The sequence below is a fragment of the Mobula hypostoma genome, chromosome 22 (assembly GCF_963921235.1).
Source record: "Mobula hypostoma chromosome 22, sMobHyp1.1, whole genome shotgun sequence".
NCBI lineage: Eukaryota > Metazoa > Chordata > Chondrichthyes > Myliobatiformes > Myliobatidae > Mobula > Mobula hypostoma.
In genome coordinates this window covers 3417503-3444023 of record NC_086118.1, presented here as the reverse complement: position 1 = coordinate 3444023, position 26521 = coordinate 3417503, and the positions used below count along the sequence as shown (strand labels likewise).

Genomic DNA, 26521 nt, shown 5'->3' with positions numbered 1-26521 from the left:
CCTTTCCTGGAACAAATTTATTTTTGTCCAGGAGGGACAGGAGGATGGACTGTTAGAGCGATTTTTGGGTTTAGGTCATTAACATTTAGCAAATGGCTTTGGCCACCAGTCTTCTGTTCCCTGACAATGTACTGTGGATTCTGCAGGGAGCGCTCATGGAGTAAGGTCGTCTCTGACTTTGCTCCATTCCCGTTATCTTTTTTAACCTATGATCTCCTTGATCTAATTAATTTTATCCACACCAGAAGATTTATTCTATCTTACTGATTTACTGATTTTACTGATTTTTTCGTAAATTGCAACTCTGGAGTTTAAAGAAATGAGTACAAGATCCAAAGCCAAAGATGGGAAAGACTCTGACGGGAACGGAGGAAAAAAGAAAGGTGATTCCAAACAAATGGAACTAACTTATGAGGTTATGATGAAGCGTCTGGAGGAAAAGTTCGAGGAACAACGGTAAAAATTATCTGAAAGTTTATCTGTTCAATTTGAACAACATCGTCAAAGCCTTAATGAAGATTTAAAATCAATCACGGAATCTTTGAAATCCCTGGATTGTGAAGTTCAAAAACATGGAGGTAAAATCTCTGAACTGGATATTAAATCTCAGAAGACGGATTCAAAAATTGAGAACTTAGAGAGGAATTTAGCTTCGACTACTAAACAACTGCAACACCTTAAATCCAAAGTCATCGATCAAGAAGACAAAACTTATGCATAATTGGTCTATCCGAGGATGCTGAGGTTGGAGACCCTGTAATATTCTTTGCTCAACTTTTAAAGGATACTTTCAGTTCAGTTTTTCCCAATGACCGTCCATTACTTGACCGTGCCCATCGTATACCGTGGACAAAGTCGACATCGGTTGTATCCAAACCGAGACCAGTTATTCTTCGTTTTCATTATGTTAATATTAAAGAACAGCTTCTCCAGACTGCTCGTCGGCAAGGGATGATCAAGTATCACCAGCATTCCTTCAGGATAGTTCAAGATTACAGTCCCGAAGTGATGAAGGAGCGACTGACTTTTAAACCTCTAATGTCGGAATGTTATCAAAAAAATTTGAAACTGGCATTATTGTATCCTGCACGTCTCAGAATTTCTCCTTCTGATGGATCTCGTCGTGTCTTCCATTCCATAACCGCCACCCGAAGCTTTTTGGATGATAACTACCCATCTGAGACGGACACCGTCCTTTAATGTCCGGTGCTTTCAGCACCAGCTTTTTTCTCTGGTGTTTTTTTTTTATAAAAAATAAACCTTCTACCACTGTACGATGAAAGTTTTTTATAAGCTCAAGATTTTTGTTTTGTGCTTACTACTATAGTTATCATTTTACAACCTATATAGAATACTTATTTCTTGTGAATAACATCAATTTCTTTTAGTTAATTTTTTCTTTAACTTTTTGTTTTTCGTTATTATTACTAATGATTTGATCTGACGATCATTTTTAGTTGTATGTTTTTTATTTTTGGTTTCCGTATAACTAAAATGGCGATTTGTCTTTCTTTTTGCATAATCTCCTTTGTTCTTTTTGGGACGCCTCGTTCTTATGTTTCTTCTTCCCATAATCCCTTTTCTTTTCTGGAAGCGATATTTTACTTACTCATTTATAATTAACTAATCATACGTATTGACACTAACTTTTTTTTATTTATGTATTTTAGTAATTATACTATGTAGATTATTTTACTATAGTGTTTATTTTTTATATATATCAGATTCCGGGGGGGTCATCTATATAACATATATCTTTGGAGTTGCCTCCTGCAGAAATGGGGTTAGGGCTAGTATTAGTTAGTGCTTTCTTCAGCCTTCTCTGGCTTAGTTCGAGGTTCTTGGGGTTGGTGGGTGGGGTAGTCTTTTTCTTTTTTAATTTTTTCTATTGGGCTGATTTAGAACTACAAAGATGTCCGCAGTGTCGAGATTTCCGGTTCCTCTCTGATCATGTATTCCTCTTCCGATTTCATGAGTTCACATTACCAAAGGGTTAATTTTAAATTATGGCTCACATTATTAATTTTGTCTCTTGGAATATTGGATGGTTTAAACCATCCAATAAAACAGAAAAAGATTTTCAATGTATTCCAAAGACTGAATGCTCATATTATTTTTGCACAAGAAACTCATGTAAGGAAAGAGGATAATCAACGCTTCTTTAAGTTTTGGAAAGATCAACAATACCACTCAAATGCCCAAGCCAAAATTAAAGGCGTTTCAATTTTTATAGATCCCTCAATTACATTTATTCATCAAGGCATTATCTCAAATCCTAATGGCAGATTTTTGTTAATCACTGGGTTACTTTTTAACAAAAAGGTTGCTCTCTTACTAGCTGTTCCTTCAGTTAGTCCTGACGAAGGGTCTCGGCCTGAAACGTCGACTGCACCTCTTCCTAGAGACGCTGCCTGGCCTGCTGCGTTCACCAGCAACTTTTATGTGTGTTGCTTGAATTTCCAGCATCTGCAGAATTCCTGTTGTTTGCTATGGTTAATGTTTACGCTCCGAATATGGATTATCCTGAATTTTTTAAACACCTATTCACTTCCTTTCCTAACTTAAACGAGTATATGTTGATAATGGGTGGTGACTTTAACTTATGTTTGAATCCCATGTTGGACAGATCCATAGGTAGTCTGGCTTTACCAAATAAGTCAGCTACTCTTATTAACTCTTTTATGTTTGATTCTGGGATTTCAGAAATTTGGAGATTTCTACACCCAAACGATAAAGAATTCTCATTTTTTTCACATGTTCGTTCTTATTCTTGAATTGACTTTTTTTATTGACTCTCGGTTAATCCCATCTGTAGTTGATTGTAATTACGACATTATCGCCATTTCAGATCATGCTCCAATGAAACTTTCTGTCAAGTTAATGGATATTTCTTGCACTAATAGACAATGGCGATTTAACCCTATTTTGCTTCAAGACTCGGACTTTGTCAAGTTTATAAAGGAACAGATTGATTTCTTCTTTTCAACTAATACTACGGAAGAAGTTTCCAATGGAACTGTTTGGAACGCTTTTAAAGCTTATATCCGTGGTCAGATTATTTCCTATTCGGCTGGTTTGAAAAGACGTGTTAAGAATGAAATACTTTTGTTGGTTGATAAAATTAAAGAAATCGATAAAAAAATGCTATTTCTCCCAGTAAGGAGCTGTACAAACACAGAGTTGAACTTCAATTGGAACATAGCTTATTATTAACATCCTCGATTGAAAATCAATTAATGGAAACTAGAAGTGATTTTTATATTCATAGTGATAAATCGGGTAAATTATTGGCTAATCAATTGAAATTCGACTCGGTTAAACGTCAAATTACTAAGATTCGTAAACACGGTGATACTTTGACAGTTGATCATGATGGAATAAACAAAACCTTTCAAGAATTTTATACCTCTCTATATCACTCTGATTTTCCTCATGATTCCAATTTCATGCATGATTTTTTAAGTAAACTGAATTTTCCGAAATTATCACCCGAAGATTGCTTATCATTAGAAACTCCCATTACAGACGAAGAAATAATAACTGCAATCTCATCATTGAATTCTGGTCCGGACGGGTTTACAGTGGAATTTTTAAAATTCTTTTCCTCTATTCTCTCTCCGAGGTTGTCTAGAATATTCAAAGAAGCAATCAGTTTAGGTAAATCACCACAATGATTTTATGAAGCCTCTATCTCTTTAATTCTTAAAAAGAATAAAGATCCTACTGATTGTGCATCATACAGACCGATATCTCTTTTGAATGCAGATTCAAAAATTTTTTCAAAAATTCTAGGTTAGAGAAGGTATTACCTCTAATTATATCTATGGGTCAAACCGGATTTATTAAAACTCATTATTCATCCTTTAATATTAGGAGGTTAATGAATATTGTTTATACCCCCTCACTTACTACCCCGGAATGTATTATCTCATTAGATGCTGAGAAAGCCCTTGACAGAGTCGAATGGCCTTATTTATTTAGTGTCCTTGAGAAATTTAATTTTAGTTTGACATTTATATCTTGGATTAAATTGTTATATTACTCCCCAGTAGCCTCGGTTTGTACTAATAATCATAGATCTCCTTATTTTCGTCTTTTTCGTGGTACTAGGCAAGGATGTCCTCTTAGTCCTTTACTTTTCAATATCGCCCTTGAACCTTTAGCAATTGCTATCCGTGACTCGCCCAATATTTTTGGTATTACCCGCGGAAACGAAATACATAAATTATCACTGTGCAGATGATTTGTTGTTATACATCTCTAATCTGGAGAAGTCAATTCCTGCTATTCTAGGTTTGTTGGCTCAATTTAGTAATTTTTCTGGTTACAAATTGAATCTTAATAAGAGTGAATTATTCCCCCTAAATAAGCAGGTACCTATTTATGGATGTTTACCATTTAAATTGGTTACTGATTTATTTGTATATTTAGGGATAACAATTACGAAAAAGTATAAAGACTTATTTAAAGCTAATTTTTTACCTTTAATTGATCAGATTAAACTTTTGTTTACTAAATGGTCACCAATCTCTTTGTCTTTGATTGGTCGGATTAATGCTATTAAGATGATCATTTTGCCCAAATTTCTATATGTATTTCAATCAGTTCCAATTTTTATCCCAAAATCTTTTTTCGATAATGTAGACTCAAAAATTTCCTCATATATATGGCAGAACAAAAATCCTAGGTTAGGTAAAAGGTATTTACAGAAATCTAAAAAGGAGGGGGGGGCTCGCCCTCCCGAATTTTAGATTCTATTATTGGGCAATTAATATTCGATATTTAAAATTTTGGTTACGAGATTTGGATGTATCTTTAAATCCACATTGGGTAAATCTTGAATGTAGTTCATTACAAGGGTTTTCTCTGGGTTCGGTTTTAGGTACTTGGCTTCCTTTTACTACTAAATTCTATAAACAAATGAATAATCCAATAGTTAAGCATACTTTACGTATGTGGTTTCAATTCCGAAGATTTTTTGGGTTTAATCAATTTATTTTAGCAAGTCCTATTATATCTAATTTCCTTTTTCAACCTTCCACTATGGATCAAGCTTATCTTGATTGGGAAACCAAAGGTATAATACGTTTTCGTGATTTATTTTTGGATAATTGTTTCATGTCTTTTGATCAACTTTCTAATAAATATAACTTACCCAGATCTCACTTTTTTAGATATCTACAGGTTAGAAACTTTTTAATTACTGTTTCTCCTAATTTTCCATACCCATATCCAATGGACACTTTGGAAAAAATTTTAGATTTAAATCTTTCTCAGAAAAGTGTTGTAGCAATTATATATAATATAATTATGAATTTATGTCCTGATGTTTCCAATAAAATTAAAGCTGATTGGGAAAGAGAACATAAGATTATTATACCGATTGAAAAATGGGAAAAAATTCTTCAGTTGGTTAATTTATCCTCTATATGTGCTAAACATGTGTTGATACAGTTTAAAGTAGTGCACAGGCCTCATATGTCCAAAGATAAACTATCTCGTTATTATTGTTATATTAATACAATATGTGATAGATGTCATTCCGAGATAGCCTCTTTAACTCACGTTTTGGTCATGTCCTTTGTTGGAACAATATTGGAAAGATATTTTTGACATTATTTCAACGGTTTTGAATATAGACTTACAACCTCACCCAATTACTGCTATCTTTGGATTACCAATGATAGATTCAAATTATTTAACCTCTTCAGCACGCAGGATGATTGCATTTCTTACTTTAATGGCTAGAAGATCCATTTTGCTGAATTGGAAAGAGATTAACCCTCCTACTGTATTTCATTGGTTTTCACAAACTATGGTGTGTTTGAATTTGGAAAAAATTAGAAGTGCGGTTTATGACCCTTCCATTAAATTTGAAAAAACTTGGAGGCCATTTATTCAGCATTTTCATTTGATGTAATTTGACCATTTCCAAACTTATTTTATTTCTCTGTACTGTTGGTTGAGAGGAATGGAGTCATCGACACTAAGGTTTTCTTCTTTCCCATTTTTAAGTTGTTAGAATTGCCCAAGTCTTTTAGTTTAGTTGACTAATTCTATTTAGTTTTTTTTTGGGATGGGGTTTTTTCCCCTATTTTTTTTTCTTTTTCATGATTTTTCTTCAGTTTTTTTTGCCCTGTATTATTCATTGTGATTCTACACGATTGGGAGCTTTGTCAATTTACACTATTTGGTCTTACAATTACTCAATTTAAGTGCAACAATGTATCTCCTACTATTTGTATTATTGCTATGTTATGTTTTCATTCTATGAAATTAATAAAAGATTGAAAAAGAAAGAAAGACAATGTACTGTGGATTTAGTTTGTAACAATGCATTTCCTAAAAGCTGTGAATACCAGTTCAGACGCTGCTGGCGCCTGGGATGGATGCGAACCAGAAGGTGTGAAGTTTGCATGTAGTTTCGAAGACAGGATTATCTATACTTTGTAAATATGGATTGCCCTTTGTGTTTGGCAAATAAATATCAAGCCCCACACTGAGCCAGCAGACCTTTCCACTGAGAGTGTCTCCGTATGATGCCTGCTGTACCTTGTTTTGTCGAATAAAGAAGCTGCTTTGTATCTACCACTAACTCTCTTCGGTGATTTTGTTCATGAAACAACACAGGGCAATCATGAACCAATCTACATTGGAGGATGGGTGATGGGGAAGGTGAACAGCTTTAAATTCCTGGACATAACTTGAGCCGAACACATAGAAGCCATCATACAGAAAGCACACCAGTGTCTTTATTTTCTTAGAAGCTTCAGGAGGTTCAGTTTGTCACTAGACACTTTAACAAAACTTCTACAGATGTTCTGTTGTAAGAATCCTGACTGGTTGATCATGGCTTGGAAAAGCTATTTGAATGCGCAGGAATGTAAGGAAGCTGCAGGGAGAAGTGGACTTTGCCCACTGCTCTGTTACTTTGAAAACTTTTGTTCTAAATGTGTTATCTCTTGTAAGAGGCTTATATGCTATGTGCCTACAATCCTGCTGCAAGTAAGTTTTTCATTGCACTTGTGCATACATGTATATAACAGCCAACTTTTAGTTTGATTTGTTGGGAATAATAAAGCTGTATCATAGTGAGTTCTTTTTAAACTATCGGCCTAATTTTAGTCATGTGCACTTTTGGCATTACATGTGATTGTGAATGGGTATGTCATCTATGCCACTAAGTTATAAAAGCTAGCTGAGAAGTGTTACGGTGCTGACCAGAATTGAAGCTGGTTTGTATGATTTATGTATTTGTTACACTCATTAACCTAGTGGGTGTGAAGGAGCCTCAAAATTGCCATTGTTGATGGGTGTAGAGTTTCCTGAAATTCACTGGGAATTCCAGCCTGCCACTTGCCCTTGCCAGATGGCCCATAGAGATATTAACCTGGATTGTTAGCAAGGGCCAAACTTCTGCATAGGGTTGATGACACATTCACAAAGACTGCATATCTAAACTTTCCCAGCCTTCAACTCAGCCCAGCTTTACTGCTTTGATTTAGTTGCTTCAACAATGGACACTCCAGTGCTCTTCATGCTTCAGTGTCATGAATTCTAATTCATCCTTACCTCCTGTTGTCCTGAACTGCTTAACTCTATCCATTTTTATGCTCAAGTCACCCATCTTCACTCCTTTTTTCAACACCCATTAACTGTCCAGCACTCCCAAGCTGAAAATTATCCTTTGGACATACAGTTGCAAGAAAAGGTTTGTGAACCCTTTGCAATTACCTCGTTTTCTGCATTTATTACTAATAAAATGTGGTCTGATTTTCATTAAGTCACAATAATAAACAAGCACAATCTGTCTAAACTAATAACATACAAACAATTGCACTTTTATGTCTTTATTGTTTAATCATTCACAGTCCAGGCTGGAAAAAGTATGTGAACCCTTTTATTTAATAACTGGTAGAACCTCCTTTAACAGCAATCACCTCCTCCAAACGTTTCCTGCAGCTGCAGATCAGGCTTGCACAACAGCAAAGAACTTTGGAATATTCCCTGATACAGAACTGTTTCAGTTCATCAATATTTCTGGGATGCCTTGCATGAACAGCTATCTTCAGGTCATGTCACAGCATCTCAATTGGGTTAAGTGCTGGACTCTGACTTGGCAATTCCAAGACATGAATTTCCTTCTTTTTAAATCATTCTGTTGTTGATTTGTATTTCAGATCATTGCCTTGTCGCATCATCAAACTTCTATTAAGCTTCAGTTGACAATCTCTACGCTGACATTCTTCTATAAAATGTCTTGATACAATTTTGAATTCATTGTTCCCTCAATGAATGCCAGCTATCCTGGTCCTGAGGCAGCAACACAGTCCCAAACCCTGATCTTCCTTCCACCATGCTTCACAGTTGGGATGAGGTTTCGGTGTTGGTGTGCAGTGCCCTTTTCCCTCCAAACATAGCAATGTGCATTTCTGCCAAGAATTTCAACTTTTGTCTCATCTGTCCGCTGAACGTTATCCCAGAAGGGTTGTGGAACATCTAGCTGGCTTTGCAAACTTGAGACGTGCAGCAATGTTTGTTTTGGAGGGTATTGATTTCCTCCGTGGTGTCCTTCCATGAGCAGAGACTTGAGCAAGCTCTACAGATTCTGCAGATCTTTTGTTACCCTTGGATTCCTCTTTCCTTCCTTCAGTGTTGTACATTGTTCTCTTAGTGTGATCTTTGCAGAATGCCTGCTCCTAGAGAGAGTAGTAATAGTAACACACAAAAAATGCCGGTGAATGCAGCAGGCCAGGCAGCATCTATAGGAAGCGGTACCTCTTCCTAGAGATGCTGCCTGGCCTGCTGCATTCACCAGCATTTTTTATGTGTGTTGCTTGAATTCCCAGTATCTGCAGATTTCCTCGTGTTTGCGAGAGGAGTAACAGTACTGAGTTTCCTCCATTTGTGGACAACTTCTCTTACTGTGGACTGATGAACACGCGGGTCTTTATGCTTTTGTAGCTTTTTCCCGCTTCATGCATCTTAGAAGAGTGGAAGAGGTCCCAAAGTTGTTTTGATTGTGGCATTGTGCACATTAGTGGATCTTTCTTGAGAAGAGCGAGCTCTGTCAGTAAGTAACCTGACCCTTTTTTTTAAGCGGGCAGGGCACCTCTGCAACCCAACCTCCAATCTCATCTCATTGATTGGAACACCTGACTCCAAGTGGCTTTTGTAGAAGACATTACCACAGAGGTTCACATACGTTTTTAAAAACCTGGACTGTGATTGTATAAATGGTGTGCTCAGTATTGACGAGAAGTGTAATTGTGTGTTATTAGTTTAGGCAGATTGTGCTTGTCTATTGTTGTGACTTAGATGACGATCATTCCACATTTTATGAGTAATTAATGCATAAAACCAGGTAATTGCAAAGGGTTCACAAACTTTTCTTTCAACTGTTTGTCTCCAAAGGGAAGATTATATATTGATTTCAGGTGTCATCTCCAAATCACTGCAGATGTGATCTGTAAGTTGCTGTGCCCAAAGCTCAGCTCTGCCTGTAGGCCAACCAAGATTTTGTACAACTGAAGCATAATTTCCTCATTATATTCCACCTTTTGAATAGAGACCAGATTTTTAAAAAAATTTTGTTTTGTTTGGTGTACTGTATATAGGCATGTTTCTTTGCAGAGCAGATGTCCAATTCAGATCACTTCCTTATCTCCCTCCACCCTCTCCATCTGCCCACCACCCACATACTCCCACTGATTCTCTCCTCTGTTCCTAGCTACCCATTCTATCTCTATGATTCCATGCTCCACCTTCCTCTCAGGTGTCATCATCTTCAGCCCTCTCTCCTACTCTCCCTCCTTTACCTGACCAACATCCTAGATCATGTTAGGCAAAGATCGCAAGGTTCTACATCTGCGGACAACAGAGCATGCTGGCCCTGAAACTAGCAGGCATGAACTTCAGATTGCCTCTGCCGTTGATCTCGCTGGCTCCAACACCTCAGGGCATATTCAAAACCCGGACTCCAGCAACGACCACAGACACCTTCAAAGCGATTGTGCAACCACCAACTGCGACTCCAGCCTTGAACTCCAGGCCAAGTCTTTATGTGCTGCTATTGTGACTCCCGTCTCCCCTTCCCCCACCAATACTCTGCAATCCCGTCTCCCTCAGATCCCATCGTCAGCTCCTGGGTACTCAGAGGCTCCATCTTCCTCTCACCCCAACCCTCCCCTCTCCACTGACACCCCCAGCCTCCCCCCTCCCCCCCGATCCCAGCTCTCATCCGTACCGGGTCTTTACCATCCCCTCCGACCTTCAGCTGTCTGAGGCAGAACGCTCTGTCCTCAGTAAGGGCCTCACCTTTGTCCCCCTTCGCTCACACCTCGGCGAGTTCCGCGTTCGCCATGATGCGGAACTCTTCTTCCGCCGTCTCCGTCTCCGAGCCTACTTCTTCAGCAAGGACTCTTCCACCCCCACCGATGACCCCTTCTCCCGTCTTCAACCCTCCTCTTCTTCCTGGACACCCCGCTCTGGTCTTCTGCCTGCTCTGGATCTCTTTATTGCTAACTGCAGACGGGACATCAACCGTCTCGACTTCACCGCATCTTGTTCCCATTCCAACCTCACTCCCTCCGAACACTCGGCTCTCCACTCCCTCCGCACTAATCCTAACCTTACTATTAAACCCGCCGATAAGGAGGGTGCTGTTGTAGTCTGGCGTACTGACCTCTACCTTGCCAACTCGTGGATACCTCCTCTTATTTACCCCTCGATCGTGACTCCACTAAGGAGCACCAGGCCATTGTCTCCCACACCATCACCGACTTTATCTGCTCAGGGTATCTCCCATCCACTGCTACCAACCTTATAGTTCCCACACCTTGCACTTCCTGTTTCTACCTCCTACCCAAGATCCACAAACCTGCCTGTCCTGGCAGACCTATTGTCTCAGCTTGCTCCTGCCCCACCGAACTCGTTTCTGCATACCTCGACACGGTTTTATTCCCCCTTGTTCAATCCCTTCCTACCTATGTTCGTGACACTTCTCACACTCTTAAACTTTTCGATGATTTTAAGTTCCCTGGCCCCCACCGCTTTATTTTCACCATGGATGTCCAGTTCTTATATACTTCCATTCCCCATCAGGAAGGTCTCAAAGCTCTCCGCTTCTTTTTGGATTCCAGACCTAATCAGTTTCCCTCTACCACCACTCTGCTCCGTCTAGCGGAATTAGTCCTTACTCTTAATAATTTCTCCTTTGGCTCCTCCCACTTCCTTCAAACTAAAGGTGTAGCTATGGGCACCCATATGGGTCCTAGCTATGCCTGCCTTTTTGTTGGCTTTGTGGAACAATCTATGTTCCGTACCTATTCTGGTATCTGTCCCCCACTTTTCCTTCGCTACATCGACGACTATATTGGCGCTGCTTCCTGCACGCATGCTGAGCTCGTTGACTTTATTAACTTTGCCTCCAACTTTCACCCTGCCCTCAAGTTTACCTGGTCCATTTCTGACACCTCCCTCCCCTTTCCAGATCTTTCTGTCTCTGTCTCTGGAGACAGCTTATCACTGATGTCTGCTATAAGCCTACTGACTCTCACAGCTATCTGGACTATTCCTCTTTTCACCCTGTCTCTTGCAAAAATGCCATCTCCTTCACGCAATTCCTCCGTCTTGGCCGCATCTGCTCTCAGGATGAGGCTTTTCATTCCAGGATGAGGGAGATGTCCTCCTTTTTTTAAGGAAAGGGGCTTCCCTTCTTCCACCATCAACTCTGCTCTCAAATGCATCTCCCCTATTTCACGCACATCTGCTCTCACTCCATCCTTCCGCCACCCCACTAGGAATAGGGTTCCCCTGGTCCTCATCTACCACCCCACCAGCCTCCGGGTCCAACATATAATTCTCCGTGACGTCCGCCACCTCCAACGGGATCCCACCGCTAAGCACATCTTCCCCCCCCCCCAGCTTTCCGCAGGGATCGCTCCCTACGCGACTCCCTTGTCCATTCGTCCCACCCATCCCTCCCCATTGATCTCCCTCCTGGCACTTATCCTTGTAAATGGATCAAGTGCTATACATGCCCTTACACTTCCTCCCTTACCACCATTCAGGGCCCCAGACAGTCCTTCCAGGTGAGGCGATACTTCACCTGTGAGTCGGCTGGGGTGATATACTGAGTCCGGTGCTCCCGCTGTGGCCTTCTATATATTGGCGAGACCCGACGCAGACTGGGAGACTGCTTTGCTGAACACCTACGCTCTGTCCGCCAGAGAAAGCAGGATCTCCCAGTGGCCACACATTTTAATTCCACATCCCATTCCCATTCTGACATGTCTATCCACGGCCTCCTCTACTGTAAAGGTGAAGCCACACTCAGGTTGGAGAAACAACACCTTATATTCCGTCTGGGTAGCCTCCAACCTGATGGCATGAACATTGACTTCTCTAACTTCCGCTAATGCCCCACCTCCCCCTCGAACCCCATCCGTTATTTATTTTTATATACACATTCTTTCTCTTTCTCTCCTTTTTCTCCCTCTGTCCCTCTGACTATACCCCTTGCCCATCCTCTGGGTTTCCCCTCCGCCCCTTGTCTTTCTCCCTGGGCCTCCTGGCCCATGATCCTCCCATATCCCCTTTACCAATCACCTGTCCAGCCCTTGGCTCCATCCCCCCCCCTCCTGTCTTCTCCTATCATTTTGGATCTCCCCCTCCCACTTTCAAATCTCTTACTAACTTTTCCTTCAGTTAGTCCTGACGAAGGGTCTCGGCCTGAAACGTCGACTGTACCTCTTCCTAGAGATGCTGCCTGGCCTGCTGCATTCACCAGCAACTTTGATGTGTGATCCTAGATCCCCTTAACCCTTGCGAGCTCTTGCTGAATCCCTTCACTCCATCTTTGTGTACTGGCTGTCTCTGTCTTTCAGTCCAACTGAAGGTCCTTAATCCAAAATGTTATTCTTTCTCTCTCTCTTCTCTACCCCCACCCCCCCACAAAAATAAAGAGATGCTGCCAGGCCCAGAGCTCCTCCAGCAGCTTGTTTATATTTATCTGTGGAAAAGGATATGGGAACTAGTGAGTTCAGGGAGGGAACAATGATATCTTAGACCATATTAACATTACAAAGAAGATAAATATTAGAGGTCCTGAGGCATATAGAGGTACTGGAAGATTGGAGGCCAGTTGATATTAGCCTTATGTCAGTTATGGGATGGTTAGTTAAAATATTGAGAGTTGTGGACTGGTTTGTGATAGCATGCCTTGTTTGTGGAGTTTGAATTTTTTTGAAGTAATTGAGGACTAGAAACATAGAAAAACATACAGCACAATACAGGCCCTTCGGCCCACAAAGCTGTGCTGAATATGTCCCTGCCTTAGAGCTACCTAGGCTTTACCTCTATTTTTCTAAGCTCTGAAAAACTTACCCCGACATCTCCTCAGTACCTACTTCCATGCACCTTAAAACTATGCCCTCTCGTGCTAGCCATTTCAGCCCTGGGGAAAAGCCTCTGACTATCCACATAATCAATGCCTCTCATTATCTTGTACATCCCTTATCAAGTCACCTCTCATCCTCCGTCGCTCCAAGGAGAAAAGGCTGAGTTCACTCAACCTAATCTCATAAGACATGCTCCCCAATCCAGGCAACATCCTTGTAAATCTCCTCTGCACCCTTTCTATGGTTTCCACGTCCTTCCTGTAGTGAGGCGGCCAGAAATGAGCGCAGTACTCCAAGTGGGGTCTGACCGGGGTCCTATATAGCTGCAACATTACCTCTCGGCTCTTAAACTCTATCCCACGATTGATGAAGGCCAATGCACCGTATGCTTTCTTAACCACAGAGTCAGCCTGTGTAGCAGCTTTGAGTGTTCTATGGACTTGGACCTCTGACCCTCCACACTGCCAAGAGTCTTACCATTAATACTATATTCTGCCATCATATTTGACCTACCAAAATGAACCACCTCACACTTATCTGGGTTGAACTCCATCTGCCACTTCTCAGCCCAGTTTTGCATCCTATCAATGTCCTGTTGTAACATCTGACAGCCCTCCACACTATCCACAACACCCCCAACCTTTGTGTCATCAGCAAGTCTACTAACCCATCCCTCCACTTCCTCATCCAGGTCATTTATAAAAATCACAAACAGTAGGGGTCCCAGAGCAGATCCCTGAGGCACACCACTGGACACCGGCCTCCATGTAGAATATGACCCATCTACAACCACTCTTTGCCTTCTGTGGGCAAGCCATTTCTGGATCCACAAAGCAATGTCCCCTTGGATTCCATGCCTCCCTACTTTCTCAATAAGCCCTGCAGGGGGTACCTTGCCTTGCTAAAATATATATGCACTGCATCTACTGCTCTACCTTCATCAATGTGCTTAGTCACATCCTCAAAAAATTCAATCAGGCTCGTAAGGCATGACCTGCCTTTGACAAAGCCATGCTGACTATTCCTAATCATATTATGCCCCTCCAAGTGTTCATAGATCCTGCCTGTCAGTATCTTCTCCATCAACTTACCAACCACTGAAGGTAAGACTCACAGGCGTATAATTTCCTGGGCTTTCCCTACTCCCTTTCTTGAACAACATTCGCAACCCTCCAATCCTCCGGAACCTCTCTTGTCCTCATTGATGATGCAAAGATCATTGCCAGAGGCTCCCTCACTTCCCACAGTAGCCTAGGGTACATCCCGTCCTGTTCTGGTGACTTATCCAACTTGATGCTTTCCAAAAGCTTCAGCACGTCCCCTGTCTTAATATCTACATTCCATTGATGAGGGTGATGTGGTAAATTTATGTTGATTTTAGCATGACCTTTAACACGGTCCTGCATGGGAGGCTGGTGAGATGTGCAAGTACATAGTTTCCTGAAAATGGGAACACAGGTAGTCAGAGTGGACAAGGTGTATGGCATGATTGCTTTCATTGGCTTAGGCATTAAATACAGGAGTTTTAATGTCATGTTACAATTGCACTAAATGTTAGGCCTCACTTCGAATATTGTAAGCTGTTCTGGACACCACACAACAAGAAAAATGTGATTAAGCTTGTGAGGGTGCAAAAAAAATCATGTGGATGTTGCTGGGTTTGGAGGGCTTGAATCATGTGTCTATTTTTCCTGGAGCAAAGAAGGATGACCTAAGATGTGGAGGTGTATAAAATTGAGAGGGATGGATAGATAGCTAGTGTCTGCTTCTGTGGTAGGGGTGTCTAAAACTAAAGGCCATAGATTTAAGAGAGAGGGAGGAGGTATAAAGGAGACCTAAGGGATATATTTTCACACAATAGCTGATATCTGGAATGTAACACCAGTGGATATGGTAGAGGCAAGACAGTAACAACATTAGAGGCATCAAACATCTACCGTTGTGAAAATGCTTGAAGCTACCATTAAGGAATGTATAACAAGTCACTGAGGTAGAAGTGATTCTATCAAGAAGGGCTGATCGTGAATTTCTTTGAGAATATAATGAGTGCAGTGGATAAAGGACAGGTGATGTTGGATTTCCGGAAGGTAGTTGATAAAGTGCTGCATATGACTTAAAACATAAGATAAAGATGCATGGAGTTGAGGATAATGTATGACATGGACAAAGGATTGGTTAACCAATAGAAGGCAGAGTTGAGATAAATGTGTGCTTCTCTGGTTGGCAGTCAGTGGTGAGCAGAGCATCTGTGCTGGGCCTGCAACTGTTCACCAAGTGCTTTTAATGATTTGGAAGAGGGGACTAAGTGTAGCGTGTGTAAGTTTGTTGATGCTACTAAATTTAGTAGAAAATTTAGTCTGCAGAGAGACAGATAGATTAAGTGTGTGGGTAACGGTCTGGCAGATGGAGCACAACATCAGTACATGTAAGGTTATCAACTTTGGAAGGAAAAACAGAAGGCTTAGATTATATAAATAGTGAAACATTACAGCATGTTGTGCAGAGAGACTGGAGTGCTTGTGTATGAATCATAAATATTTGCTTTGTTGGTACAACAGGTTATCAAGGAGGCATATAGAATGCTGGGGTCATTACTAGAGGGATTGTATTTAAGAGCAGGGAGTTTATGCTGCAACTCGACAGGGTACTAGTGAGGCCACACCTGGAGAGCTACATCCAGTTCTGGTCTCTTACTTAAGATACTGGCTTTGAGGCAGTGCAGAAGAAGCCCACAAGATTTATTTCAGAACTGATGGGGGTGGGGGGATGTTTAAATGGTTGAGGAGCAATTGAGTCGCCCAGGACTGTGCTGGAATTTAGAAGAATGGGTGTGGGGGTCGTGTTAAAATGAAAGGGATAACTAAAATAGAGGCAGAAAAATTCTTTCTACTTGAAAGTGAGACTAGAACTAGGGGATAGCCTCAAGATTTGGAGGAGTAGATTTAGAACAGATGAGGAGAAGCTGCTTTACCAAGAGTGCTATGAATCTCTGGAATTCTCAGCTCTGGGAAGTAGTAGAGGTTACCTCATTAAATATATTTAAGACACATTCGAAGTGATTTTTGCATAGCTGGAGAATTAAAGGCTATGGGGGGAAAGGCAGATAGGGAGAACTGAGTCCACAGTCAGATCAGTCAGGGTCTTATTGAATGGCAGAGCAGGCTTGATGGGCCAGATGGCCTTCCCTTCTTGTTACCTGGACAGATACTTGAATAAACAAGCCATAAAGGGATGTTGGTGAGTGGAATTAGAATAGCTGGGTATGATGGTCATGATGTTCAGTAGGATGAAGTCTTTATATGTTGTACAACTCATGACTTTACCAATTGTGTGCCAAGTATGACAATATTTTTTTATCTGTTAGGTGATCTTATAACTTATTCTTTGTTCTGTCCCTGGAGAAATGAGATGAACTCTACCTTTAAGCTTTATCTCAGCAGAATCTCCCTGTATTTGTGGTGAAATTATCTGCAGAAGTGTGCCAGAGTTGGAGACAAATGGAAGGGGATGATGGCAAGAAAATACAGGCAAGGAAAAACTTCTGTAAACTATGAGATTTCTCTCTCGGCACAGTAGGCTGCAGCTGAAAAGCAAGAGGTGTGTGATGAGTTGTATGAGACGTGTTCCATTGTTTAATAGTTGATTGTAGCTTCATCCATTTGAGGAAGGATATTCCATCCGGTGCTTCCTTCGCAACATCCCTTGTGATTTCTATCTTTGTGCTCTTTGTTGGCTTCAAAGCTAATGGGTTTTAAATCCAACCCCCAGAAATTGGTCTTAACCTTTCTCCTCCCCTTGCTCTGAATTTACTTTTAGACAGACATCATTTAATATTGCATTTTCTGTAGACTTTTCCCCCTTTTCTTTTTACATTGCTATTGTGATGCCAAATGTTTGGGTGATTTTAGGGAAAGTGAGAATACGGGAGGGAAATAAAGCTAAGACCAATGTTCTTGAGCATTCTATCCGTTTACAAAATAGGTGAATTTAGAGTGTCCATTTCAAGATGTATTAGATCATTAAATTGCTGTAGCTTTAGTCATTCCTGTGTGCAAACGTTATAAATGGGCTTCATGAGTGTATCAGTCTAGGTGCAGATCTTGACTACTTTTGCTTGTATTGGGAAAAGGGAAAGAGTAATGGAAGCTTGGCTGTTCTTGTGTACAGCTGATGAAAGCAAGCATTTGCAAAAGCAAATAATATGTTGGCCTTCACTGGAGGATGATTTAAAACAGTAACAAGGATGTTTTGTTGCAAATGTACAGGGCCTTGGCAGAACCCCATCTGGAGTTTTGTGTGCAGTTTTCTGTTATCTGAGGAAGGATGTTCTTATAGTGGGGAGAATGTAATGGCAATTTAGTAGACTAACTCCTTGAATCATGGGGCTAACAAATTAGTTGGTTAGACTTGCATTCACTGAACTGTAGAAGAGCAAAAACATCTTGTAGAATTCTATGAAATTCTAATAGGACTAGACTGACTAGATACAGTGAGAATGTTCCGGAGTCCAGAGCCACTGGTCCCATGCTATGTCATTTAGAATGCAGATCAGAAGAGGTTCATAAATCTGTGGAATTCTCTACCACAGAAGAAAGTGAAGGCCAAGTCAGTAAATGTATACACATTACCCCCTCCACCATCAAGGACATCTTCAAAAGGCAATGCCTGAAGAAGGTAACATTCATGAATGGGACCCTCATTGAATGGGACATGCCCTTTCTCATTCCTACCATCAGGGAGAAGTATGTAAACTTGTGAACACACACACTCAGTGGTTTAGGAATGGTGGCTTCCCTTCGCCATAGATGGCAGAATGTTCCATTTGCACTGGCTCAGTTCTTTATAGTATTTTTTGTCTTGCACTGTACTGCTGTCACAAAACAAATTTCACAACATACAGTATGTCAGTATAATAAACTTCATTCTGATTTGAAAAGGAGGTAGATATTTTCCTTCGTGCTAAAGGGGCCGAGGAAGAGTTTGAATGCAGAGACAAGGTACTGAAATTATGATTGGCCATGATCAGATTGAATGATAGTGAGGGCTGAATGCTCTCCTATTTTCTGTTTCCGTGGTAATAGTACAGGTTTCCCCCACTATCCGAAGGTAGAGCATTCCTATGAAACCGTTCGTAAGCGGGAATGTCGTAAAGTGAATAAGCAATTACCATTTATTAATATAGACCCAGACCCAAAAAATAACCTACAAAATCATGCCAAGTAACACATAAAACCTAAAATAACAGTAACATATAGTAAAAGCAGGAATGATATGATAAATACACAGCCTATATAAAGTAGAAATACTTTCCTGCAACACTGCCTAGCGCAGCGAAAATCTCATGGCAGCAGTCTTGGCAGAAACACTCTCTCCAGTAACCTTTAAGCTATGAAGCTGCCAAATCATACCAAATTACACAGAAAAATACACAGCCTATATGAAGTAGAAATAATGTATGTACAGTGTAGTTTCACTTACCGGAATCGTGAAGACTCCAATAAATTGCAGTTTCGTCACAGTTAAACACTTCCTTATACGAATAACCACTTTCTGTAATTATTTTCTTCAGTTCTGCTGGGAAATTTTTGGCAGCTTCAGTATCAGCTGAAGCACTCTCTCCAGTAAACGTTAAACTATGAAGCTGCCCTCGCCTCAGAAACTGATCAAACCACCCATGACTACCGTTAATTTCCACTATCATCACCATCGTCCAGTGCTTTCTGTTTCAGCTTATTAAAAAGACTGACTGATTTCTCCTTAAGTATAAGAAAACTTAATGGAACACCATGCTTTGTGCACCCATCAATCCACTCAAGCAATAGACTTTCCATTTTATCCATTACTAGATGCTGACTAAGAGAGACCACTTTGCTATGAGCAGAACCAACAGTAACATCGGCAGCTTTCAAAATTCTTTCTCTCTGCGTATAAATAGTGTGAATGGTGGATGCAGGCAAGTTCAACGTGTGGACAATGTCCTTACTTCATTCACCACGATCGAAACGCTGAATTATGTCCAGTTTTACGCTAAGTGTAACATCCTTACAAGCTCCTTTAGGCTTTTCCGATACCTTTGAACTCATCTTGCTAACGGATGCACAAAATAAATTGAGGTAAAGCACGTGCTTAAGCAATGGCGGCTAGAATGCAGTTCCGGGGGAGGAGCTTGACTGTTCGGGTGTGCGCTGCCTTTTTTCGTAACAGTGAAAACATCATCTGTTAGCGAAAACAGGTAATTAATGTAGGTCTTTCGTAACAGCAAGATGTCGTAAAGCGAATGTTCGGAAAACAGGGGCCACCTGTATTGTCACTGAACCACTAAAATCCACCTATGGGCAAGATCATCCACCGTACATGAATAATTGATTTTGACAGGTCAATCAGTGCAAGGACAGAATGTTGACTGCATCACCAAAAAGTTATTAGTTGCTTTTCCAGTAGTTGTTTCTGATCTCTTGCACTCACTCACCTGAATGGGCAGATGGTTCTCTGTTTTATGTATTTTTAGTGGTGTAGAACTTCCTACGTACAGCACTGAAATGTCAAACCAGGATGATGAGTTCTTTACTGATGTGTGGAAAACTCCTTAATTGGTTCTGATGAATTTAAAGGGAGGGTGAGAATGGGGCCTTGTGAGTTTAAAGGGAGTATAGGATTCATCACCCCATGAGCCAGATGCTGAGCCATTGTAATTTTGGAACAATTAAATATTGGAATTTTATTGGACTCAGCAGTGTCATTATGGTCATTTCCTGAACTCTGAGCTGAACTTCATGTAAAGTAACTTCATGCTAACATAGATAGGCTGTTCTTTCCTCCTGCCCCTCAGGCAGAAGATACAAAAGCCCAAGAGTACAAGCTACCAAAGTTGAGGACATCTTCTCCCCCATTGTTTAGTCTTGAATGGACTGCTCATACACCTAACAAATGGACTCTTGGATGTATGATCTCCCATTCTACCTCAATGTGGGAGTTACAGAGCAGATAGACCATCAATGTGTACTCGGTAACTGTTACCTTTTTTACTACCTTGGTGTCATGGTCTAGATGGCATGCAACACAAATGCTTGTCACCGTGTCTTTATTCACTGTTGGATGGACCTCTCTAATTGAGCATCCAGTTAAGATGTGGACTAATGCAGCTTATGAATTGTAAACATAATTTCACTTGAGACCTTCCAAGTGCTTTATAGCAAATTATGAATTAGCAGAAAATCAATTTAAAATGGCAGAGAATGGAACAACCAATGCAATACTATGGTAGAATGGGATGGCAAAGTTCATTGTTTACTCAGATTATGAGGAGCTTTAAACGGGACAGAAGATGAGGATACTCTATAAAGATTTCAATAGAGTTTTGAATCTGTGCGGCTTAATTCCATCTCTGCTATTAGAGCCACTGGCAAATGGAAGAAGTTTTTAATGGGACAAAAAATGGTGGCTTTGCATCTTTTGTTGTACTTTTGTTTGAGCTTGCAGTCTAAAGTACTGATTTATTTTTATGTTCGCTTCTTAAATGATGTGGAAAAGAATACAGTATCTTTCAGTCACTAATTATGAATTATGGTTAGCTGGTCACGGTGTTCATAGTGCTCATCTAGATACTTAAAAGCTGTCAGTGTTTTTGCTTCCATTAGTCTCAGGCAATGTATTCTCTATACTCACCAGTCTTGCTGTAAAAGGTCTCCCCTAGAAATCTCATACACCTTATCCTCAATTTATGTCCTCTATTTTATCTACCCCTGAGACTATAGACTTCAAGAAATGTTTTCCCATATCTATTCCCCTTATAATTTTATATACTTTAATTGTTTCTTAACCACCACTTCTCCAGGGAAAACGGATCTAGTTTTGTCAAATTTGAATCATAAGTGAAGTACTCCATGCCAGGCAACATCTTTTTGAATCTCCTTTGCACTCTTGAATGCAATCGCATTTTTTCCTCCAGCACAGAAATTAGAACTGCACACAGTCTGAGCAATGTTTTAGAAAGTTGGAGCATAACCTCTTCAATGTCCTGACTAATGAAAGATGTGATATTTTGATATGGCTTCCAGTTTAGTGGTACCTATAGAATTAGGAATTGAAGGAATGTTGTGCTGCTGGTCCTTTGCTTTCAGCAAATATATAATTGAGCAACTATCAAGGAGAGGCCAAACAGTGTTCGTGGCCTTGTATTTGTCAGAACAGCTGAAATTGGAGTTTGGCTGTTTAGTGCATTGAAGCTTGTGACTGGATCGAGAATTTCAAGTGCTCTTATCATAAGGGACTGATTGACAATTTCATAATTGTAATGTTTTTTTCAAGGCATGGCATTTTGAGAGAAGCTTCCAAACAAAGCTATTTACAGTCTTGTGTTGTAATAGGAAAATTGCTTGCTCTTTTTCAGTGAACATAGTGAAGATCTCTTAATCAATTATGCTAATATTTATCAACAGTTTATATGGTTGCATTCCTTTTGAAAAGATTGAAATATTTTACTTCAAAGTAAATAAATATCCAGGTTGTATGCAAACTATTCAACACTATCTGCCAATAGAAACAACATATCATCTCATTCCAGGCATTTTTCTGTATGACGATGACCAAGGGTCAGTGTTACCTGATGTTACAGTAAAATAGCATCAGGTCTTCTGCTTTTACATCATTACAAGTCAAGGCCTGATCAGTATGGTTTTGTGAGTGGAAGGTCATGTCTGGTGAATCTTTTGAAATTTTTTGAAGAGTTAATGAAGGGGATGGATGAAGGTAGTGCAGTGGATGTTTTCATTGCAGAAAAGCCTGCTTCCAAGAGATAGGTTGGAAATTGAAGCAATGTTTTCAGTGCTTTCGTGGCTATCTCAGGATATTCAGCCTTGACTTTGATCCAGAATGCCGGCAGAGATGTTATGTCAAACATACTTTTCAGCCCACCGTCATTTGCAAGCTCGAGGAGTTGACCTTCTTCCCGCACTGACATAGATGATGCGAGGGTAATGACCTCGAGTGTGTTCAAGTTCAACAGTGGGCATGACAGGGAATGAGGAAAGGTGCAGCTGACTCGTATTGTTTCATATCACCAAATCATATCATTTCCTTACGGCCCGGTACCGGTCTGCGGCCCAGTGCTTGGGTACCACTGCTCTAGCAGAAATTGACCTTGTGTTTCTGAGTCACTGCCAGGTAGTCTATAATGAAATTGCTTTCATACTGTGTCCTGTGATTTTGTGATCTTCCCCCTTTCCATGATATTAACTCTAGCCACAGTATTGTATTAAGACCACACAGGGCTGGCTATCACAATGGACCCCTGGTGCAATTTCTCTCAATCGCTCATTCCCCATTTAAAATTTAATCTTCCAGAGGCTTATTAGTGTATATGGCTATGTTAACTTAGGGCAGTTTCAGTACTTGGAGCAGAGAAATATGAATAGGTTGATTGAACTTGGCCTTTTCTGCTTGGAGTGATGAAGAATGAGAGTTGACCTGATAGAGGTGTATAAGATGATGTGAGGGATTGATCATATGGAGAGCCAGAGGCTTTTTCCCCAGGGCTGAAGTGGCTAAAATGAGTGGGCATAGTTTTAAGGTGCTTGGAGGTGGGTACAGAGGGGATGTCAGGAAAAGTTTTTCACGCAGAGAGTGGATACGTAGAATGCACTGGAAATGACTGTGGTGGAAAGGGATATAATAGACTTTTAAGAGACTCTTAGATAGGTACATGGAGCTTAGGAAAATAGAGGGCAATGTGGTAAGGAAATTCCAGGCAGTTTCTAGAATAGGTTACGTGGTTGCACAGCGTTGTAATGTGCTATTTCTATGTTCTATATAGCCTTAATGGAGGAAGGGAAGGCAACTTGATGTTTCTGGTAGCTGTGTTTTTGAAATATGATGTTTAACAAAGGTGAGGCATTATTAGGTAAGGAAGCATAGAGCTGTGGGGGTAGGGTGGAATGGGATGATATGCCAGAAAGATAAACAATTGTGTCCCTGAGATTGATCTGAGGAATAGAAGAGAAACCATCATGTTGCTCAAAGTGGACTATAGATACTAAGCAGCTAGGAGGAGGTGAAGAACAAGCTTCTGAGAATAATATTGAAAATAATTTAAAAATTATACATCGTACCAGATTTTTGCTGCCTTTATGTTAAACTGCGACCAAGATTGTAAAAGATATCAAAGATGAAATATTCTTGATGATTATTGAAATATTTAATCAAAACAACACCAACAAAAGGGAGTTGACTATTTTAGGGATGAATGTGGGAAAAACAGGAATGGATGTAAAAAGAAGGAATAAAATTCTAGTTGATGTCAAGATCAGTTCTGTAAAATTGAAATTTGATATGCTGTTAATGGACTTAAAGGTATTCTTGAAGTTAAATCGGGTAGGTACTCAAGAAGGGCCTCGGCCCGAAACGCCAACTGTTTATTCATTTCCGTAGATGCTGCTTGACCTGCTGAGTTCCTCCAGTGCTCTATCTCTTACTCAGGTATTGAAAGAGGCAGTATAAGTTTAGAGTTAGTAACCCTGCTCTTTATGAATGTTAAACACCATGTTAAAAAGAAGCTAAATGAGGGAGGTCAAGGTGGGATCAGCAATGAATAAGCTTGATGTTCAAAAAGCACAGGATAAGCTTAAATAGAAAAATAAAAAAACCAGAGAAGGAACATGGTTAAAAAATATTGTCGAGTCAAATCATGGAAACCTTAAAGATGCTTTATAAATATACAAAGTAGATAAGGCAAGAGTCTGCTCTTGGTGAGAGTATGAAGGTTTCAAAAGTCTTTATTTCTAAATAAATATTGCATACTTCAAAAAAGGGTGACACATTTTAGACATACAGGACATTTTTAAAAATGGATACACTGGACCTAGGTAAAATTTTAACCTTTAAAGAAACAACGGTGGGGGCTCTGAAAATCAATTTCCAGTTCCGTGTGTTGATAGGTTTGGTATTGGAAGCCTGCCAAGTAAAACAAATGTTTATGGGAGAATGACATCATTAGTGGACAGCTTATTTAAAAATAATTGGGGGAACAGCAAAATCAACATGTAGAGAAGCAAAGGCTAACCGGGAAATTCATTGCTGCAGATACTGGAAATATGAAATAAAAATAAAATGCTGGATACGCTCAGCATCTCAGGCAGCATCTGTAGAGACAGAAACAGAGTTCCAGCTCAGACTGGAAGTGTTAACTTCCTCTTTGCGTTGATTGGACGATAATCATTTACAGTCAGCATGAGGTTGTTATGAGGAAGTTGTGTCCAGCTAAATTTAAGGTCGCATAAGAAAATAAGAAATAGAAGCAGGAGTAGGCCAGCAGGCCGATCGAGCCTACACCGCCATTCAATAAGATCATGGCTGTTCTGACCACGGACTCATCACCTACCTGCTTTTTTCCCCCGTAACTCGTAATTCCCGTACTATGCAAAAATCTGTCCAAGCTTTTCTTAAATATATTTACTGAAGTCACGTTGAGGCTCAATCAGAGCAGCACCCTTGATATGACATATGTGGGTTTTGGAGTCGTAGAGAACTACAGCACAGAAATGGGCCCTTCACTGCATTTAGTCCATGCCAAGCTATTGTTCTTCCTAGTCGCATTGCCCTGTACCTGGTCAATACCCATCCCATCCGTGTACTTATTCAGATTTCTCTTAAATGTTGAAATCGAACCCCCCTTCAGTACTTCTGTTGGCAGCTCATTCCACACTCTCATGACGCTCTGAAGTTCTCCCACATGTTCCCTTTAAATATTTCATCTTTAACCCTTAACCAATGACCAATGACCAATGACCACTAGTTGTAGTTGCACCCAATTGCAATGGAAAAAGCCCTGACTGCAGTTGCAAAAAAAAGTTTGTGAACCCTTTGCAGTTAACTGGTTTTCTGCATTAGTTACTCATAACATATTTGATTTTCATCTCAGTCACAATAATAAACAAGCAAAATCTGACTAAACTAATAACACACAAACAGTTGTACTTTTCACGTCTTTATTGAATACATTGTTCAGTCATTCACAGTCTAAGCTGGAAAAAGTATGTGTACCCTTGTATTTAATAACTGGTAGAACCCTCCTTTAGCAGCAATAACCATTTCCAAATGTTTCTTGTAGCTGCTGATCAAGCTTGTACAGTGCTGAGGAGGAACTTTAGACTATTCCTCTGTACAAAACTATTTCGGTTCATCAATATTTCTGGGATACCTTACATGAACAGCCATCTTCAGGTCAAGTCACAGCATCTCAACTGGGTTAGGGACTGGACTCTGACTTGGCCATTCCAAAATATGAATTTTCTTTTTAAACCATTCTAGACATCCCACCCTGCAAAAACAAAAACTCATTTCAGGGAGGTAGCACCCCCCACCCCCCCGCAACCCCATATCCCAGGAACGAATGACACCTGTTAAACTCACCTCAACATGTCTTTTACAGTCATTTAACCCACCATGGGCAATAGAAAAGTCACTGTTGCAGACAGTGCAGTGAGCAACACTGTCATTATTCTTGACCCCTATTAGGCAGGGGCACACTTCAGTGTAGTCTCGGGTGACGTATGTTTTACATTTTCTTTTTTTGGAACACTCTGCCATGGCGCTGCAGGACACTAAACTGAACTGATGGACAATGAGAGAGAGAGGGGTAGACTGTAAAACCTGCCCACAGAGAAAACCGATAGGTCTGCTTAGCACAAGGAGAGACCAATCAGGATGCTCTCTCTGTCATTCTCTCGCTATGTCTGTCACTGTCTATGTATGTGTGTGTGTGTGTGTGTCTGTCTGTCTGTCTGTCCAGTGCAACCCCTAAAGGTTCTTGCTCTTGGCCCTTAAGTAAGGTATGCTTCTTGTACAGCTCCAAATAAACTGTTGTATTGCTAGTACCTGGAATGTTAGTTATCCTTGTGAAATCTAAGTACTAGGGTGCAAACAACGAGTAAAGCCAAATACATAACTTGCAGAAGTGAGTATTGACATTTACATCATAGTGTATAGTTGTGTTAACATAACTCTTCATGCAATGCTAATGTTCTGACTGCAGATGAACTTCATAATTGTAAAACAATTACTGAGCCAGGTGGCCGTAAACTCAAGGCCCAGTTTGGAGCTTCAGGCTGGAGACCTCTTTTTAGACA

General features: G+C 40.4%; 1 protein-coding gene across 2 annotated transcripts in view; it reads left to right on the top strand.

Annotated features, from left to right (window-relative positions):
- LOC134336596 (growth factor receptor-bound protein 2) overlaps positions 1 to 26521 on the top strand; it is a 144625-nt gene that overhangs the window by 72391 nt on the left and 45713 nt on the right. The window contains exon 1 of one of the 2 annotated variants that reach the window (XM_063030919.1): positions 16883 to 16927. The exons of the other annotated variant lie outside the window; for it this stretch is intronic. Coding sequence (XP_062886989.1) covers positions 16898 to 16927 — 30 coding nt within the window. The 5' untranslated portion in view covers positions 16883 to 16897. Of the gene's footprint in view, positions 1 to 16882; positions 16928 to 26521 lie in introns of those variants that run through there. 2 annotated transcript variants of the gene reach the window in all.